Source organism: Danio rerio, chromosome 12, assembly GCF_049306965.1.
Source record: "Danio rerio strain Tuebingen ecotype United States chromosome 12, GRCz12tu, whole genome shotgun sequence".
NCBI classification, from domain to species: Eukaryota; Metazoa; Chordata; class Actinopteri; order Cypriniformes; family Danionidae; genus Danio; species Danio rerio.
Genome location: NC_133187.1, coordinates 10,733,549 through 10,753,773, shown reverse-complemented (window position 1 = coordinate 10,753,773; position 20,225 = coordinate 10,733,549). Strand labels below are relative to the sequence as shown.

Here is a 20,225-nt window from a genome sequence, read left to right as displayed (position 1 = left end):
ATCAGTTTCATCATTTATTATTTAGTGAGGTTAATTTATAAACTAATTTTGAGAGGATCACTTGCTTATGATTTATCACAGCCGGTCTGGTATTAGCTAATCATTATCTTCCAATCATTTGACCCCTAATCTACTATAAATAACCACAGTTTTCAGTCCATTTTATCTTCGTGTGGAAGAAAAACCCCCCTTCCTCCCCAATTCTCCTCCTCTACCATTGATCGGTTGGCACGGCGGCCCAGAGGTTAGCACTGTGAGCCCCACACCAAGAACACTGCCGGCCCTGGTCCCGCCAGGCTCCCCTCTCACTCTGCGAACGGGAGGAAGCCCCGGGTTTGAGGATCCCTTAAGCTCGGGGCTCTCTCCTGGGACAGCATGTCAAACAAGCTTTTGATAGATCATCAGCTAAGTGTGAACTCTTGAACTGATCTATTAATTTTGTCCAGTTTCTCCAATTTAAATGAATTAAGATGTGACCATTAATTTTGATATTAGTGCTACCTTATATTTAAAAATGTTACAAATTTTTATAATCTAATAACACTGAATTAAAATGCAGTCTTCTTGGTGTAATTTATTGTAGACTTTTATAAGTATTTCTTTGATTATTAAGAGTCACATACAACATTATTCTATTTAATTTACAGTTTTTCTCAGGCACTTAGCATTTCTCACAACACTATTTACATTTGCACAACAGTTCATGCATTTCTCAAAACAATTAGTGCAAACTTCAAAAACTAGTTACAGTTTTTCTCAGTCGCTTTGGTGCGTTTCTCACAACACCAGTGAATTTTTGCACAACATTTAATGATTTTCTCAAAACAATTAGTACAAAATGCAAAACCTAGCTGATAACCTCCAAAAGCGCGTCACATGCTCAAAATGGATAGTTCATTCCTCAAAAGCAAGTATTGATGTCAATGAATGTGTCAGTATCATCAATATGAAAAGTCCTGTCACCATTGTTTATGAACAAGATAGTCAAATGGCTTAGTCATGTTTTCATCATGACAGTTTACTCTGGACATTTTTCCAATGCTATAAAGTCAGATTTTGGTGACACTTCCTGAAAATGCTCAAGACAGCACTCTATACTATTTGCACAGCCATTTGAAAACTACAGTAAAGTTAGACATCACTGCATTTAGTGAGTTATACGAGTACAAGACACTGAATATGTATGTTTCACATTTTTACTCTGCATTTGCTCTTTACAATCGTAATTTATTCACAGCTTTGTGCAAAAGAATAAACACACCCTTATTTACAACAAACATAAACTCCCTTTGGGTAGAGCTGTGCACAACTGTAAACAATATTGCAGTACATATCAGAACTAAACCTACAACATACATACTGTAGGTCTGTAAGTCATTCATGAAATTGTTCAATTTAGAAGGAATTTTCAGAGAAAAAAAAAGTATTTTAATTGTTTTATAAAATTTGCTTGACAGATTTTGACAACTTGTTCAACATTTTTGAATGTATTACTCAAGTAATGAAATGAGGACTATTGGTTTTATATGGAATGACTATTCAGCATTTACAGGTTTAGCTCATTTTGACTGACATGACATAAGCAAATGATAATGTTATAAATAGCAGAGAGTTGTTTGAAAGCAATTGATGCATGTCCAAAAGCATTTGCAATTTGTTGGAAGGAATAAGAAACTGCTACTAGGACGTGCACAAATGACTAATTGTTTCAAGAAATGCATTAACTGTTGTGCAAATGCAAATAGTGTTGTGAGAAACGCACCAGAGCCACTGAGAAAAACTGTAATATGAATATTAAATAGAGATATGTTCATGAATAAAATATTTACATCGAAAAAGTGTCACAGAACTGAGCAGTAGAATGTGTATATTATGAATGTGTTTGTGAATCAGCTGTCCGATGTAAACAACAAAACAGTAAAACAACCAGTTTTATTCATTGCTTATTCTTCAGGACACAAAAAATATACAAATAAATTTGACAATAAAAAATGTTCAGCACCCGTGTAAACATCTGAAATCTTTATTTGACAAATGCTGAAAAGCACACACCAACTCCATTTAAAGTCCCATTTTCTTGGTTAAAACATTTATTTTAGATGTCAGACATCTCACTCTGAAAGCAGACAACAGAAAACAGCCATAGTTATCATCAAACTGTATCTGCTATAAATATACAGCTGACGTGGAGTAAAACCAGACACTGTGTAACCATGTGAAAAAGGGTTTATTTGCTTCCTGCGGTCCTTCTCTGTTGACATCAGTTTGACTGCTCCAGCCACAACCCCACTTACCATTAGTTTCCTAAGAGGGATTGATACACCTTAGGAAAGCCCTGTCCCCTTCTCAATAATTAATTTCAGGTGGAAGTACATCAACATACTAGGATAAAAGTCTCTGCAACTTCCAGCAAAGAGCTTAGAATGACCAAGAGGCGACACTCTAGTGTAATTTGAGAAACAGCCACTAGATGTCGCGGCGGCCATTTTGGAATGAAAACTCCAATAGAACAACAGCATATTATAATTCTGTAAAATAAACTATTAAAAGTGCTGATGATTGTGATAATAAGTGTTGTATTGTCGTCTTTCAGGTTGTATCTCAGCTTTAATGCGCTTTTTAAATAGATAAATAAAAAACAAAGCAGCTGCTTGCCATTGCGAAAGTAATGATATCCAACGGACGGCCGATCACTTTCACTCCAAAATGGCGGAATCCAGGGCTGTTGCTGGGCGCTGCTGTTGCAATGGAACTTTCTATTGAATGTCACCTCTTGGTCATTCTAAGCTCTTTGCTTCCAGTTCACACAGACTTTAAGAATTACTGTCGTTGTTTGAATCATTGATGAGCGTTGATGATTTCTCTCTGATACTTCCCAGGATTCAGAACTGAAACGGACGGTGGACGAGAGCGAAAGGATCCAGAGGGCGTACAGTCACTATTTTGACCTGAGCATAGTGAACGATAACCTGGACGGAGCGTACCGCAGCCTTAGACGGGCCCTGGACAGACTCAACACAGACCAGCAGTGGGTTCCCGTCAGCTGGGTCTTCTAAGTCTCCTTACAGTGGCCAGAGCTCCAGGTAACTGCTGTAATCTACATGAACTTGCCTGTTCCTTCAAATTTTTGCACAAAAAAATCAAATAAAACGTGACAATACAACACAAAGCTAGATTATTATTATTTTGTAAAGAAGCGAACTGATCTGTATATCTGTATTGTTCTAAAGGAGTTCTGTACAGTGCTGTATGTTTGTTATTCCTGTGAAAGTAGGGCTGTATATTTGTATAGAGACTGTAGAATATGTTTTAGCACCCTACGTTATGCTGAAGATATTCAGAGCCATGTTGGATGTATCGATGCTATATGATCATAGTGTTATGCAGGGATGGTTTAGTTTTGATGTATCAAACGCAGAACTGAAGAGTGTTTTGGCGTGTCTACGGTTGTCATATTCCTGTGCATGTTCTGGTTTGTTTGTATTCTTTCTCGTAACCTTTGTTGGTACTTTATATTTCTGTTCAAAAACGGCAACAATGATGTGTATTATTTGATTAGTCTGATGGACTAAAATACAAAAAAAAAGATCTAATTTTATCATTCCAATCCAGCAATTCTAGAATCCTTCACTGTGATCAATCGCAGCGCTCTGCAGTCGTATATTTTTCTATAATGACGCTGTACTGTATAATTGACCGTTGCCCAAGGGAAGGGAATCCCTATAGCTGTACTAGTTTCACCAAGTCTCTCATGTTACTCCACACTCTTTCTTCTCAAATAATAAAATACTATCAACTCAAATCAAATCAGAAGTTCATGTCCACTCATTTATTGTATTGTATTTTTTTTACATATTACAGTTTTTAATTGTTAAAGGTCGGGACACACCAAGCTAATTGCCGTCTGTTGGGCTTCATTGGTATGTCTAGTTAGCTTGTAGAATCAGCATCATTTGAATAAAGTGTTCTGATTGCTTATTCAGCAATAAAAAGCTCTGTTTAGGAGGGAGTGTCGGAGGAGCAAAAAAGGGAGGGTCTGGAAAAAATTTGCATAAAAATGGGAGTGTCGGTTTGGCCATGCGCTGATTTTCACAGAGGCAAAACACACACACACACACACACAGGGGAGAAAGACAGTGACTGTGTTTACATGGACATTTATTCATTCATTCATTTTCTTGTCAGCTTAGTCCCTTTATTAATCTAGCGTCGCCACAGCGGAATGAACCACCAACTTATCCAGCACGTTTTTACGCAGCGGATGCCCTTCCAGCCACAACCATCTCTGGGAAACATCCAACCACACACACACTCATACACAACGGACAATTTACCTTACCCCAGGGGTGTCAAACTCAATTCCTGTAAGGCTAAAGCCCTGCACAGTTTAGTTCCAACCCTGCTCCAACACACTTACCTGTAGGTTTCAAACAAGCCTGAAGGACTCAATTACTTCGATCAGGTGTGTTTAATTAGGGTTGGAACTAAACTGTGCAGGGCTGCGGCCCTTTTGGAACTTAGTTTGACACCTGTGCCTTACCCGATTCACCTGTGCAGCATGTCTTTGTACTGTGGGGGAAACCGGAGCACCCTGAGGAAACATACCCGAACGCAGGGAGAACATGCAAAACTCCACACAGAAATGCCAACTGACCCAGCTGAGGCTCAAACCAACAACCTTCTTGCTGTGAGGCGACAGCACTACCTACTGCGCCACTGTGTCACCCAGTTTCTTGAACCTTTAAATCACAATTAATTAAACAATTCTTTATGTTCTCGCAACTATAAACAAAATCTCATAATTATACACCAACTTGCACAAACCGGAGAAAATGAATGCACGTCAGCGTCAAGGAAAAATCAGATGCGCGAGACAAAATAAAGAAATATTAAAAAATGAGCAAATATGACAGAGGTTTGTGATACAACAAGTACAGTGAAGCATTATTGAAATCCTTATTTTCCGATTAGTGAAACAACTCATTCACCTGTACAGTTGAGTAGTGGACGAGCACAAGCACAAAAATTATTTGTATCTTTTTTAAACAAATTTTGTTTGGTATAATTTGTATCTTAATTTTAATGTATTTTTGTTGGTCAGTTATCTACTGACAAGAATAACGAATAACATCTGAGGTGAAGTGCTTCAAAACCAGTCTGCTATATGCTTCAGCGCCAACACACAAACTGGCTTGTTAAATAAAATAAAATAAAATCTAGCCTAAATAAAATTAAAGTTAAATATTAACAGTTTCAGAAGAACTTAAATTATTTTAATTTTTAATGACAAAATTAGTCTTTGTTGGTGAGTTTCAATTTAATTAGTTTAATCAAGTAATTTGAATAAGCAGGAAATGCTTTTAAAATGTATTTGTAGCACTGAACGCGTTTCCAGATTACTTCGAAAAAACTAAATCGGTCGAAAGGCTGAGAGAACTCAGAAACTCGTTGTGAGAATGGAGATGTCTGTTTATTTGTGCCAGTCTGTCAAATAAAATTGCTTAAAACACTTTAATATTTTATAAAAAAAAGTAGCTAAATTTTGCATAACCATTGATTAATCTTATCCACCCGAGACCCACCCGTAAGTAAATCCCGTGGATTAATGGCAGCACCTGCAGATATAGCTGAGAAATGATGTGCTCCTGTTGTGCAGTGTCACCCACGTGACAGATATTGTGAAGATCCGGGTAAAAATTAAACATGCTAAACTTTCTGCGATAGTGTCATGAGGCATCGCAGACATGGTATTGGTTGTCGTGAACTATGCCACATTACACGAGAAGAAACGATTGAATCTTGTGTTATGATGCCCGTTTGTTGTTTACAACTCCCCACGACACCCTACGTCAAGGAAATTGTGACAAAATTGTGTGATCCGACCAGGGCTTTACTAAAACCTCTTCCTGCTAGTCTAGAATCAGTGTAAGGGTGAAGGGACAATAAAATACAAGGACAAGCATTTAGAAATTTTTTATTTTTAAAATTACATGGCTATAATACATAAACTCTTTCCAAAAATAAAACTAAATAATAATAAAAAATTTTAAAATATTACAACTGTAAACATCTGCAATAGAAACTGAGTATGAACTCAGTACACATCAAAAAGAGTTTACTCTCAGTAAACAGTACACTAAAACTTAAAGGAAAAAAAACACTAATCAGCAGCACATCTCTGGGAAGGATCGTCTAGGCAATCGCCTTTCTTAGTTCTACAAAAATACAGCAGGCCTACTGGAAGAAATAAGCAACAAAACAAATTTCAGTTGTTCCGTTTTTACAGCATGTGATAGAGTATACTCAAAAGATCAACAACAATTGACTCTTCTAAATTTACAGTAAATATATAGCTAACATTTTATAAAACCTATAGATTCTATCACAGTGTCTTTGGAAAATATTCAATCTCTTCTATAATGTGAATTTTGAACACATGCATAACTTTGTGCTGATAGTGTTTTGCATGTGATAGTTTAAGTTAATTATATAATGTGTTTGTGTTTTCTGAACGAGAACATGGTTAAAGGGCACCTCGTTTACCTCTTTTCCTAGATAAGACTTTGGTATCTCTAGAATGTGTCTGTAAAGTTTCAGCTCAAAATACCCATCAGATAATTTATTATATAAGGCAGAATTTTAGTGCCTATTTTGGTGTCTGAGGACTGTGCATCTATTTGTAGCCTGTGGCTTTAAATCCAAATGGGCTGCTTCTCCCGCCTACTGCTCTGACGTGCGTGTCTGTTTTACATAAGATAAACAGCAGTCTGTGATAGAAACAGACACAGGTGAAGCTGATATACAGCTCTTTAGTCAAAAATACCAAGTAAGTTAATTTAATGTATTTGTGGTGGAGTTTATTCAAGCCTTTCTGAAATGATGAGTCTCACACAAACACAATTTGCAGTACAAACACATACAAATATGTGTGTTTACTGACACCATGCAGCTGTGGTGAATATAGCGGTTAAGAATTACATGGTGATTTGCTGATTTGCTCTGTTTTAAAAACGTTTTAAGCTTATAAAATTATTTATTGATGTGCATCTGATCACAGAAAATTGTAACATGTTTTAATCTCAGTTTCTTTGCAAACATTCTCTGTGGACATGTGATTACACAATACTTATTATGGAGACATGGCACCTGTCAATCAATTCGGTGGAAAACCACATTTCTACATCACATTGCGGTTGTCCTCAAAATGGGAGTGATTTGGATCCTATTTTAACGTCAGTAAATTTTCAAAATGAGACTTCTTGTGTTTATTTCACTCCAATATGACTGTGGACACACTATACCTACACACAGTTCTGTCCAAACAGCTTACAAAAATTGATTTTCTTTATAGGTGCCCTGTGTAAAATTAGGGCATTTTTGAATAGAGTTTTGTAGGTTAAGAAACTGATACTTGTATAAAAACAGTTCAATTGTGATTTGAGTTTTGAGAACTGAAGAATTGGTTTGGACAAAATTTAAAAAATAGACAAAAAACTGTAAGCTTATCCGGTGATTTAGCCTAGCTCTAAAATTTGCGATCTCATTTAAAATTGTGTGTATTTTAATTAGGGGTGGGCCGTTATCGCCGTTAACGTGAGACTTATCGCATGATAAATAATATTGTTGTAAATCTATTTTCAAAGTTGAGTTGGGAGCTGGGTCTATTCTTCTTAAGCCATGATGACTTTGACCTTGATATTTTAGCGCAGATGTATACCTGACCGGTTAGCCGTCTGACAAAAAATGCCCTTCTGAATCAAATCAGCAGGATGCCTGTCTTTAACTGCATTTCGCAAGTTTCACTTTAACTCATAAACATTTTATTCATGCCCCCGTAACAAACTGGGGTATTAGACACAAATAAGGAGTAAGGACTGGTGAGAGTGTTATGGAATTTGATAACCCACACCAAATGGAAAGAAAAAAACTTCTACGTTTCACGATGTGTGTGTGTGTGTGTGTGTGTGTAATATGGTCCTTTACTGACAACCGCGAGATGTGAAAATGTGGCAAAAAGTCCTACATGAAGGTAATATTGCGGTGTTTACTTCAATAATGCCACTAATATATGCATACTCCACGTGCCTTAATAATATTTCTGTTTAGTCGGATTAAGGTGATCAAAAAAAAAAAAATTGCTGTTTAGAGCTTATGTAGGCCTACAGTTCAAAATTCATGCTTAACTGAATAAACAGTTAGTAAACACAAGTACATCTTATTGAATGTCATTTATTTTCATCACCAATTATCATAGTAGAACAGTTTCTCAAACAGTGTGTTATGCATTTTGAAAACAGGAGATGAGCCCCTGGTCTAATGCGCCACCTGGCTTGAGAAACCTGTTCTTAAAGACTTATTATTTGGGTAGCACACATATTCTGAATGCCTGAATATGTGTATATTCTGAATTGAATCGGCAGAATTCAAATGAGCCGTTTTAATCTAGATTAATTCTAAGATTACAATGAGATTAATCTAGATTTAAAAAAATGTATCTATGCCCACCTGTGATTTTAATGTAAGCAGTCATCCACAATTTCCATCAAAAACATCATTTAATTCAAAAGTTTACATTAATTGAAACATTTACATTAGAAAATAGGTGCCTTGAACTGGCCCTGTCTTACCAAAGATACTTCCAAACATCTCAAGAGTATTCATAATAAATCTATATATGTCTCGTCTCACATCATGAGGTAGTTCATAATGCAGTTTTTAACATTCAAACAGAGGAATGTAAAGAGTTTAACAACAAAAGACCTGCTCCATTTGCATGTACATTTAGGTTCTGAAGAGAAAAAGCAGCATAGTAATGTGACCGTATGAGTATTTAATGCATAATTAACATTTAAAAGAGGACATTTAATATTAAAGGGGACCCATTATGCAAAAATCACTTTTATAAGGGGTTTAAACACAGCTGTGTGGCACCAGTATGTGAATATATCCAGTTTCTAATAGTAAGCATTTACTAATTCTATTGTTTATAATTACACTTGATAATAACAGTCTGCAAAAAACACTCTGATTGAGATTCTCCCATTGTACGTGTCATCAGAGGGGGTAAGCCCCTCCCATTAGTAATGATCTCTCCCTCATTAGCATAGGACTTTAATTTTATTTTTAATCTGTCACTATGCTGACACATAGGCATATTTAGGTCCGCCCACTTTTGAAAATAGGGCTAGGAGTATAGTGTTATTCAAATTTAAAGCAGCAGTCACCAAAACAGCATAATTTAGATCAAATCCTAAAAGGGGCAGTTTCAATGAGTTATAAAACATTATTTGCGGCGTATTTGGAGCTTAAACTTCACACACACACACACACACACACACACACACACACACACACACTCTCTAGGGACATTAGAGACTTATTTTGCATCTTGTAAAAAGGGGCATAATAGGTCCCCTTAAAAGGAATGCACAGGATGTTTAGTTCAGTCTATACTGATCAGTTATATCTGATGTGAGGCATTCATATAAACTAGTTTACCTTATTTGTATAGACATTGACTCTGAAGTAATTTTTAATCTAATTCAAGTCAGTTATTGAGGTCATCAGAATGTGGATAAACTTCAGACGTGCTTCAAAAAGCAATAAAGTTTGAGTTTTTTTACGATAAGAATGATGTCTGACGTATAAACCGTGGAACTCTTGCATAATTGTATGACAGACTTTGCTATGAACTTTGGGTATGAACTTTGAAACACGATTACAGACATGTAAAGATAAACGCATTCATTCTGTTAGTTATTAAGTTATTCGGACGCACCTACAAGAAGTGCATGCAGTCTATTCTTGCGTGATGTCTAAAGGTGGGCTGTACGGTGGAGGAGACACGTAGGAATTCTCCATCTCCGAGTTGGCAGTCACTTGAACATCAGAAATATCTAGTTTAAAGCTGGCCTGGAAGACAAAAAGATGATTAAAGGGTTAATTACAGTATCGTGAAGTAAAGTCAAAATATAATATATCATAGTAATTTCAATAGTTTCCTCTACTTTTCTGATTTTTGATTTACACATTCCTTTTGCAAAATTCGAAAGATTCTATAGGTTGTTTTCACATGACGTCATTAATGATGTGCGAAATTCAGATTAAGGGGAGGAGGGGACTGTAAAAAATAGCCATGATTTCAACGGTAAAAAACCTAACTGGTTAACAGTATGTTTCCTTAATATATTCGGCGAATAACCATAAACGGACTTTCCCAGAATTCCCTGCATGGCATATCACTTTTTATGCATTTTGTTGACATTAATATGGATCTTTTAAGTTGTTTCCCCATCAGTTATGTACATTAGAGATTTATGTTACATCTAATGTTGATAAACAATGTTTATTTCATGACTTTAATTTTATGTGTGCTACCATACAGGTGTTTAGTAGCTGTGTGAATGACACTGAGCACCTTCTATACTCTGATACATTTTTCTGCTTTTGGGAAAAGTTGTTTGTGATGAGCATTGGTTCATTATTTGACTTTCTCATCACCACTTGCATATGACTGTGTGAACGTGTTTATCTGTGTAACAATTGTAGAGATGTTGGTAATTTTAAATATAGACATATTACATCTACAAATTAATGAAATACGGTAGTTTACTGTAAAAATGAGAAATTACTTTTACAGTTTGTACTGTATTTTTGACGGTAAAACACTGGCAACCACAGCAGCCGTTTTTTTACCGTAAATTTTACAGATTTATTTTTTACAGTGTACATAGGAATCGCTATCAGAACATCAAAACATTTCTGTTTTATAATTATATATTACTTTTTTATAATTATATATTATTTTAATAATTATTATATTATAATTGTTTAAATTGGCCAAAGTAAGAAATGCTGAACAGATTTCATAAACTTCCAAAAGTTTTGGCTCTTAAAGGGGGAACAGATTCAAGATATACCGGAAGAAAAGGTGGCATTTAATAAACCTTTATTCAATATATCCATGTGTGCAAGCTTTTTTTTTTTTTTTGAACACTGTAATTTGTTTGACAGCATTAATAAACATTATATTCAGGCCTAGCTATGTGTATAAATATGTTAATGTGTTATATAAAAATCAGATACAAACACCACCACATTTACACAAAATCCAGGAGAATATAAATAGTACCCTGCCATGTAATCGGTGCAATGAAATCTCCGTCTTGTTTTGCTCTAATCTAAGTCTTTACTGGCGTTTTGCAGAGGGGTAAAGAGTACCTGAAAACCTTACTTGAGTAAAAGTACAGATACCTTACTGTAAAAATGGCTTCATTACAAGTTACAAGTCACCGATTTCAATAAGACTTGAGTAAAAGTATTGAAGTATCTGATTTTAAAAGAACTTAAGTATTTTACTCATACTGAATTTAGGCTGAAAGAACACCAAGAAATGTTGGCAATTACCATTTTCAAGTTATATTGTGGCTTGGAAAAGTCAAGGTATTAAAACCGTCAAATTTTTCTGCTATACTGTTTTCTGCCATAAGGTATTCATTCTTTTCAGCTTAGTCCCTTTATTAATCCGGGGTCACTACAGCAGAATGAACCGCCAACTTATCCAGCACGTTTTTTACGTAGCGGATGCCCTTCCAGCCGCAGCAACCCATCTCTTGGAAACATCAACACACACACACACACACACACCCACACACACACACATACAATACAGACAATTTAGCCTACCCAATTCACCTGTACCCCATGTCTTTGGACTGTGGGGGAAACTGGAGCACCCTGAGGAAACCCACACGAACGCAGGGAGAACATGCAAACTCCACACAGAAGCGCAAACTAAACTCACCCAGATGAGGCTCGAACCAGCGACCCAGTGATCTTCTTGCTGTGAGGCGACAGCACTACCTACTGCACCACTGCGTCACCACCATAAGGTATGTGCATGATTTTTTTGTTTTCCTTTTTTTTTTTTGTTATGTTTTTAGGACAATTATATCTCAGCAGAAAAGATGCTGTTTTTAATTAAATTTGAACAAATGAAGACTGCAGAAGTCAATAATTCATTTAGCCTGACAAATACTGCTCTAAAATAATTTAAATGATTCTCAAAACAAAATATATTGTGTTCAAAGGGGAAATGTATTTATTTTTTAAAGTTTTTTACCCAGACATTTAAAAAGAATATATTTTAGAGCAGTAATCACTTTACTGTGAAATTTTTATCCAAGGTTATCATACCGTCAGAATCTTATACCGGTCCATGCCTACTCAGAGGGGGGCAATACATTTATTTAAATATACTAACTAGCATGTCACTGCTAATTAAGCTAAAATATGGTGGTGGTTTTTGTCATATCAGTAACTGGTTAAACTTTTGGTAACATTATGCTTACAATACCATTGTAAAGTCAGACATAATTTGACTAAATTCACATTAAATAGACTCTTACCTCAATGTGTTTTCTCAAATTTTGGATGAATTCTTAAAAGCACTTATTTTCGCGGTTCGTGGGAAACGAAGTAGACACTGCATCCTGCACACTGCATAAAGATGCCGACTTGTCGTGCACAATCACAATGTAATGAGTAACGATAAGTGTCAGTTCAAATGTAGTGGAGTAAAGAGTACATATATTCAATCAAAAATGTAGTCAAGTAGAGAGTAAAAGTTGCTTATATTTTTGATACTCAGTACAAAGTAGCCAAAAGAATACTTAACTAAGTCCATTTACTCAAGTACTTTACACCACTGGCGTTTTGGTGGAAAAACAATCGTAATGTGAACATCGAGATGCGCAACAGCAGTGTTGAATGTCTGTTGATGTTAAGTTCATCGACATAACAAAAAAGAAATGCAGTCTTTGCGACAAAACTATATAGACATTGTGGAGCATATAATTGTGGAGCGCTTTTCACCTTAGAAAAAGTTAATAAATAAATAATAATGCAGACAATAATGTAGTAATGTATTTGGATGTAATGCAGATATATTGTAGTTCAGTAGAAAACTCATCTCTTTTCATGAAATAAGAATCATGCCCAACATATGAGATTATTTTCTATTTATATCTCCTTTGAAAATGGTATAAATCGCAAAAATATGGACTTTCCTCTACATCTCCCATTAGGTTTATTACTTCCTGCCCTCCATCTGAATTTTGCGCATCACCAGAACCACGTGATTGAAAACAACTTATTACAACAGATTTGTTTTCTTTTTGTTTTGATAAAACAATATAGAAAGTGACTATTAATTAGTGTGGTTTTCTAAAATTGTTTTAGTTCTAAAGTCACCATTGTGGTAATTCAATTCCTTTTGTGCGGCACTTTCTATGTTTGATATTTAATAATTATCTTCCTATTATGGTGTTACAAAGAATCAGTTATTTGAGATTTAAAAGGAAAGTATTAAGTAAATACTTTAATATAAATAGTATAAAGGGCTACAGACTAAAATGAATATACTGTTGAAGCTACAATTAGTAGCCACCCTTTGAATTTTTATTAATTTTTTTTATATTTCCCAAATTATCTTTAACAGAGCAAGGAAATTTTCACAGTATGTTTGATAATATTTTTTCTTCTGGAGAAAGTCTTATTTGTTTTATTTTGGCTAGAATAAAAGCAGTTTAAGAAATTTTTAAAAGCCATTTTAAGTTTAAAATTATTAGCCCCTTTAAGCAATTTATTTTCCGATAATCTACAAAACAAACCATCATTATACAATAACTTGCCTCATTAAAAAAATGAATCAGTTATTAGAAACGAGTTATAAAAACTATTATGTTTATAAATGTGTTGAAAAAATCTTCTCTCGCTTAAATAGAAATTGGGGAAAAAAAATAAGCCAAGCCTAATAATTCAGGGGTGCTAATAATTCTGACTTCAACTGTATATCTTAAGTGGTAATATAAAGTAAAGGTACAAAAAACCTGCTATAAATACCTGTTATTACTGTCAGTAGCTATGTTTTCATCCACCTATTTTGGAAATGTGCAATCAAATTGGTTGATAGAAATGCCAAGATGCGCATACATTTCGAAAATAACTGAGTAGGATAAACTTTTTATTCGTTAAGAAAAGATGCAAATAAACTACGATGGAAACACTTTTACTGAACAAATTCCTGTATGCACATTAAAAAAGTCATGAGATTTTAGTGATTGTTTGTGTGAATTAAAAACCAGCAGGCTGAGCACATGGTAAAACATCTGAATTGTTGTTTTGGTCATTCTAAAATGGCGTAACTATTTCGGTATTAGTGTTATTATATTATTAAATACCTCCATAACTTTCAAGAGTGTCTGTGCTCATGGCTTTAAATGCCACCACGTGTTCACTGCGTGTCAGCATTGTCTTCTAAGGTGCAAGCAATTTATTAAATAAGGAAAAGATTGACGCAGCTACACCAACCACAGCAAATTCCATTTTGACCCAGTCAATAAGCACAACAGGGGGTCCGAAATCATGTAGGTCTCGAGAGCTCCCTTTAGAAAAGTAAGGAAAAGGAGGAGATGGGGTGGAAGGAGGATTTCTCCAAAATGAAGATAGAGCAGTAGGAAGAAAAACATCCATTTATCATTAGCTTGAATCAATCTGATTGGATTATTACTGATTACAGATGAGCAGCCAGTCGTGCTCAATCATATCACGTGTTGCTCTCGAAATTAGTTTATGAAACTTCACTAATGGTAAGATTTAAAATAAATATGTAATTACCGAAAAACACCATCAAAAAAGACTGCATGCCTTCAGTGGCTCAGAATAATATCAAGAAACAGAAATACTTTTTTTGCACACATAAAACAAAAATAACTTTGTATGTGAACACTAAACTTGTACTATGAGATGGAATTGTTGAATAAAGTCATTATTTTTTGTTTAATGTGCGCACAATAGTATTCTTGTACAGTAATAATATTCTGATTGAACCACTGAAGGCATATGGTTTGTTTTGAGGAAATGTTTTTGCTAATTCTCTGGACAAATTATGGCCATTGCTGTCTATGGAGGTTGAGGGAGCTCTCAGATTTCACTTAAAATATCTTAACTTGTTTTCTGAAGATTAATGTAGGTCCAACACAATCTCACGGCAATTCATAACTTTCTGATTTAGTGGCTAATTTGTTTGAATTCGTATAATCTCATTCATAAAATTTAGTTGTACGACTGAACTGAATCAGCCACTAAACTGACAAGCATAAAAATAGTTGCGTTTCCTTGTGAGATCAGGCTGTGAAGGTCTCGGGATTGGTATGATATACGCGTGAGTAATTAAAATAATTTTCATTTTTGGGTGAACTAACCCTTCAAATTCATTTGACGGTAAGTACATGATTGAACAAATAACTAACAATGACAAAGAGCAGAAAATAAATGACTACAAAATAAAAGGCAAAGTCGAAAAAGAGTAAAACGTATCAAGTGGATACTGTATGACTTAGAAGTTAGCAAGGTATTTATTCATTACTTCATTTTCTTTTCGGCCTATTCCCTTTATTAATCAGGGGTCGCCACAGTGGAATGAAACGCCAACTTATCCAGCACATGTTTTATCAAAGTCCCTCTAAGGCAAGTAATTTCACTCAGCCGCCATCTTTGAAACGCTTTTTGGGCAGTATGAAACATCAAATTCTCCAAAAGAATTTTATATTAGGATTCACCAATAAAGTTAAACAACAACTGTCCATTTAGTTTCATTTCTAAACTTCCAAATCACACAAAATCTGTAGAAATCCCTTCTGGTCCAAACCCCTCCCCCGGAGTATAGTCAGTCTATAGCGATCAATGATTGGCTCCTGTACTAGAAGGTGGGCTTTATTCACCATATAGCAATCGATAAATGGCTCCTGTACTAGTAGGCGGGGCTTTATTCACTATATTGACCATTACATTTTTCTTCATTCAAAAGGATATGAGCAACAAGTTTTATGCAGCGGATGCCCTTCCAGCCGCAACCCATACACTCTTGCATTCACACACATACACTACAGCCAATTTAGTTAATCCAATTCACCTAGCAAACCCACGTGAACATGGGGAGAACATGCAAACTCCACACAGAAATACCAACTGACCCAGCTGGGGCTCGAACCAGTGACCTTCTTGCTTGACAAGTTGTCTTTTCTTAAAAAAAGTGAGTTATAATTAAGTACTATTGAGTTGACTTAAATTTGATAATTATGAACAGTTCATTTACTTAATAAATTAAAGGCTATTATACACCGGGGGCAGTAAGATGCAAGATGTGTTTAGAGGGATTAATTGCTATTTTCAGACCAACGCAACCCAAATTTTCCTGTTTTGCACCATGTTGTTTAAATAGTAAATCCATTTGCACCACTTTGTGGACTCACGTGTGTGCTGGTCTATAAAAGAGGTGGGTTAAGGTGCATTGTTGGTGCATTGCCATTTTGAGGAACTACAATAGACTGTGTAATTGACCAGTTGAAAGCAGGTCTGAAGTGCAGCGCTAAGCGCATTAGTTGTGCACCTTAAACAAGTACACATTGCTTAATACACATAGGATGTACAGCAATACACAAATATCTTTACAAATGAAAAATAATTAAAGGAATAAAATATTACAAAAAATATATATATATATTCTACATAAATATAAAAACCACTGCCTACATGTCTTCTTCAACTCGGGGGGCTTTTTTTAGTTTATTCACGACAACTTGCTTTTGTATAATGTTATTATTATTAGCAGTATTATTTATTGTAAGCATATTTATATTTGTTTTAATAAAAATAAGCTTAGTTTTGTCCACCTGTCCACCACATTTCATTATTATTGTTCATTTAATCATTTGCTGGAAATTAGAACTGAATTTAGAAATAGTTTTGAAACAAATCTTTGTGCTTAACAAACAAAATTAATTATGTAGGCTAATGGAGTGGATACAACACTGTTTCCTTATCCACGAAAGTAAAGGAGTAAAGTAAAGAGTTAAAGTAAAATAAAAAGAGAAAGTAAAGAGGCCAAATGAAGGAGGCTCATTCTTCATATTCCCGCTGCAGATGGTCTGTTTAACTTTTTTCTCACCAGTGAAGCTTTCAGTTTTTCCATTTACAAAGTCGCCATGTAAATAGCAAATGCACCATGGCCCGACACAAACTGACTCTTAAAGGGAATGGGAGATGAGACTCTGATTGGTTTAATGCACGTTATTCTCAAAACACAGCCATAACTCATTAAGAGACTAAGCTCAACCCTGTTAGACCATGTGGTGCGGCGCAAAAAGTATTTTTCCGTCCTTAAAATAGCAAAAGTGGATTCGTACAAGCCCTTAATGCTTTTGCGCTCTGCACTTTAGACTTTGCGCCTAGATCATTAAAATAGAGCCCAATAAGTTTACTCAGTTTTTAAAGTACAAACATAAAAGTTTCAGATACAAAACTGTACTTAGTTTTATGAACTCAAACATAATGAGCTATATGTATTTATAGCAATTATTTTTTCATAATAAAGTCAACTTATTGAGCTATATTGTCATTTCATTACATTTGTGGACATAAAGTGGAATGAAATGTCGTGTCTTGCGGGACCACAATGCTTAATAAAAAACTTAATCATAAATATGAAAACACCACTGGAGGCAAGAGCTTTTTTTAACCTATGCATAACTAACATATTGGATCGATAATCTAACAACACATATACTATAAATAACACTACACATAACCTAAGACAGGCTACACAAGTACTTTACATAGACAGAACAATATTGTGCAAGATATTGTGCTAAAGAGGTATTTCAGGTTGAAAAAGCCAGTAGTGCAACATGATTTGAGGTAAATTAACAAGTAAATATTGTTTTCCTTATTGAGTCACTGTAGTTTAAGTAAAGTGTCCAATGCATGTGGAGAGAAGAGTGTTTCTACAGGTGGTTTGTCAAGCCCACTCACCTGTGTGAAGCACACTCAGAAATGCACAATGCTTTTTAATAAATATGGAGAGATTAAGTGTGTCTGGTGCAAAAGTGCAAACTGGATATCCTAATCATTCCATATCTTTAGAAAAACACGATTCATTTCTGAGTGTGCTTCACACATGTGAGTGGGCTTGAAGACAGACAGATAGCTGTACCTCTGCATATGATGGTGGTGGACACACAAGCTCATATGGCGGGGGTGTGAACTCGGGATTTCCATAAGTCACTATCTCGTCTCGTTGGTCTCTCTCTTCTGTCTCTTCTCTAATGTGAATCGGATTGGGAATCACATAGATGTGGTCACTGTTGGTCAGGTCGAGTTCTGAATCAGTGTCTGTGTGTTTCCTGCAGTGTTTGCAGCAGAATCTCAGCAGACACAGACTCACAAGTAGAATCAGCAGCGGCGTCAGCAACGTCCTGCACATCATAACAGATTTTTAAACGGACATTAAGACATCAAAACGGGGTTTACAAACAAAAGAATCGAAACAAAAAAATCAGAGAAGCTATTTCACAGTGATGCCATTCTTATGCAAAAAAAATAATAAAATTCTCAATACATAACGTGACAGTATATTTTGTGTGTCTCCATATGTTGTGAAATTTACATAGTAATATATCACATGATATATTATATAATAATATATATTATATATAGATTATATTAACAGAGAGACATTTTTTCAATGCATTTCTAAGCATAATAGTTTAATTAACTCATCTCTAATAACTGATTTATTTTACCTTTGCCATGATGACAGTAAATAATACTTGACTAGATGTTTTTCAAGACACTTCTATACAGCTTAAAGTGACATTAAAAGGCTTAACTAGGTTAACTAGGCTGGTTAGGGTAATTAGACAAGTTATTGTATAACGATGGTTTGTTCTGTAGACTGGGAAAACAATTATAGCTTTAAGGGGCTAATAATTTTGATCTTAAAATGGTGTTTAAAAAATTTAAAAAACTGCTTTTATTATAGCCGAAATAAAATAAATAAGACTTTCTCCAGAAGAAAAAATATTATCAGACATACTGTGAAAATTTCCTTGCTCTGTTAAACATCATTTGGAAAATATTTTAAAAAGAAAAAAAAAATTCAAAGGGGGGCTAATAATTCTGACTTCCACTGTATATGTTATATTGCAATATATGGGACAATACTGCAATTATTGCTGTTTTTCATATACTGAATAAATATATTAAACTATTTAATACATTGTTATGTAAATTGAAATATATCCCACATTATATAAAATTATATACTGGAAGGCGCATTGTATGTATGTTTATGAGGGCCATTCTTCAACTACGTGCACTTTTAGCCTTGTGAAGTTGAGTAAAAAAAAAACTAAAAGTAAAGTATCATAGCCTCATAAGTTTAAACAATTTGTCTAGTTTTAATATCTGTAAGAGGACAAACTTAGATATGAAGAGAAATTGTTAAACTTTAAAAAAATTTTCGTTGTGAAATTAACAAATGTCATTTCCATCACATCTTAATATACAGCTTTTATTTCAAAATTAAATAAATGAGGGCAGTTAAACATTGTCTAAACACCGGATGCGCTGCTCAGCACATGACAGCTGATAGTATCACACACCAGACGCGCACATTCGCGTGGTATTTAAAAGGAAACTAATCAGATGGCGCTCTGTGGCATGGCAGAAATATGAACTGTGTCCTGAGTCGTGGCTGGGTGCCGCCGACAGCCGCCAACTTACGGCGCCGGTGTGTGTACCCTGATAGAAACCTATGTATAGAATTCTAAAATGCATGGCGCGATGCTACACGTCGCCGAGCGGCGCTTCAGGTGTGCAACCTGCTAAAAGATCATTTTTGTATCTAGTGTAACCAATCTTTCCATTATTTATACAATAATTATACATTTGTCAATGAAATAAATTAGTCCCTTAGGACCAAATGCTGAATTGTACACCTGTCACACTCAAAAATTCAATATAATTTGGTTAAAAGCTTATTAGAAAATGAGTTAATTGAATTTGTATATTAAATAGAGCATGAACTCATAAATTGTGAATACATTTTTAACGTGTGATAAAAACTTTTAAAATATATATTTTTTAAAAATGTGTGTGGTGATGGAAATGAAATTTCAACAGTTATTGTGAAAAAATTAAAGATAGCTTTACTGATTAGCTTTAATTGACACTAGAATTTCATGAATCTAAAATTCTTTTTTTTTTTTTTTTACCTTTTTTTTGTTTGGTTTTTAAAAACACCTTTGAAGGTACAACATGTTTGGAAATGATGTAGAATAAATGTATTTCCTTATCAAGCAATATTTATCTTGATTTTTCTTCAT

The 20,225-nt window shown here is 34.8% G+C and overlaps 1 protein-coding gene across 7 annotated transcripts in view; it reads left to right on the top strand.

Moving 5' to 3' along the window:
• The window catches only part of mpp2b (MAGUK p55 scaffold protein 2b), a 101,044-nt gene extending 97,237 nt beyond the window's left edge, over positions 1–3,807 (top strand). For 6 of the 7 annotated variants that reach the window (XR_012387531.1, XM_073917547.1, XM_073917546.1 and 3 more), the window contains one exon: positions 2,880–3,807. Coding sequence is in view for 6 of the 7 variants with exons in the window: in XM_073917547.1 (XP_073773648.1) it covers positions 2,880–3,056 (177 nt within the window). In the remaining variant the exon portion in view is untranslated. 7 annotated transcript variants of the gene reach the window in all.
• Positions 3,808–20,225: the final 16,418 nt, after the last annotated feature.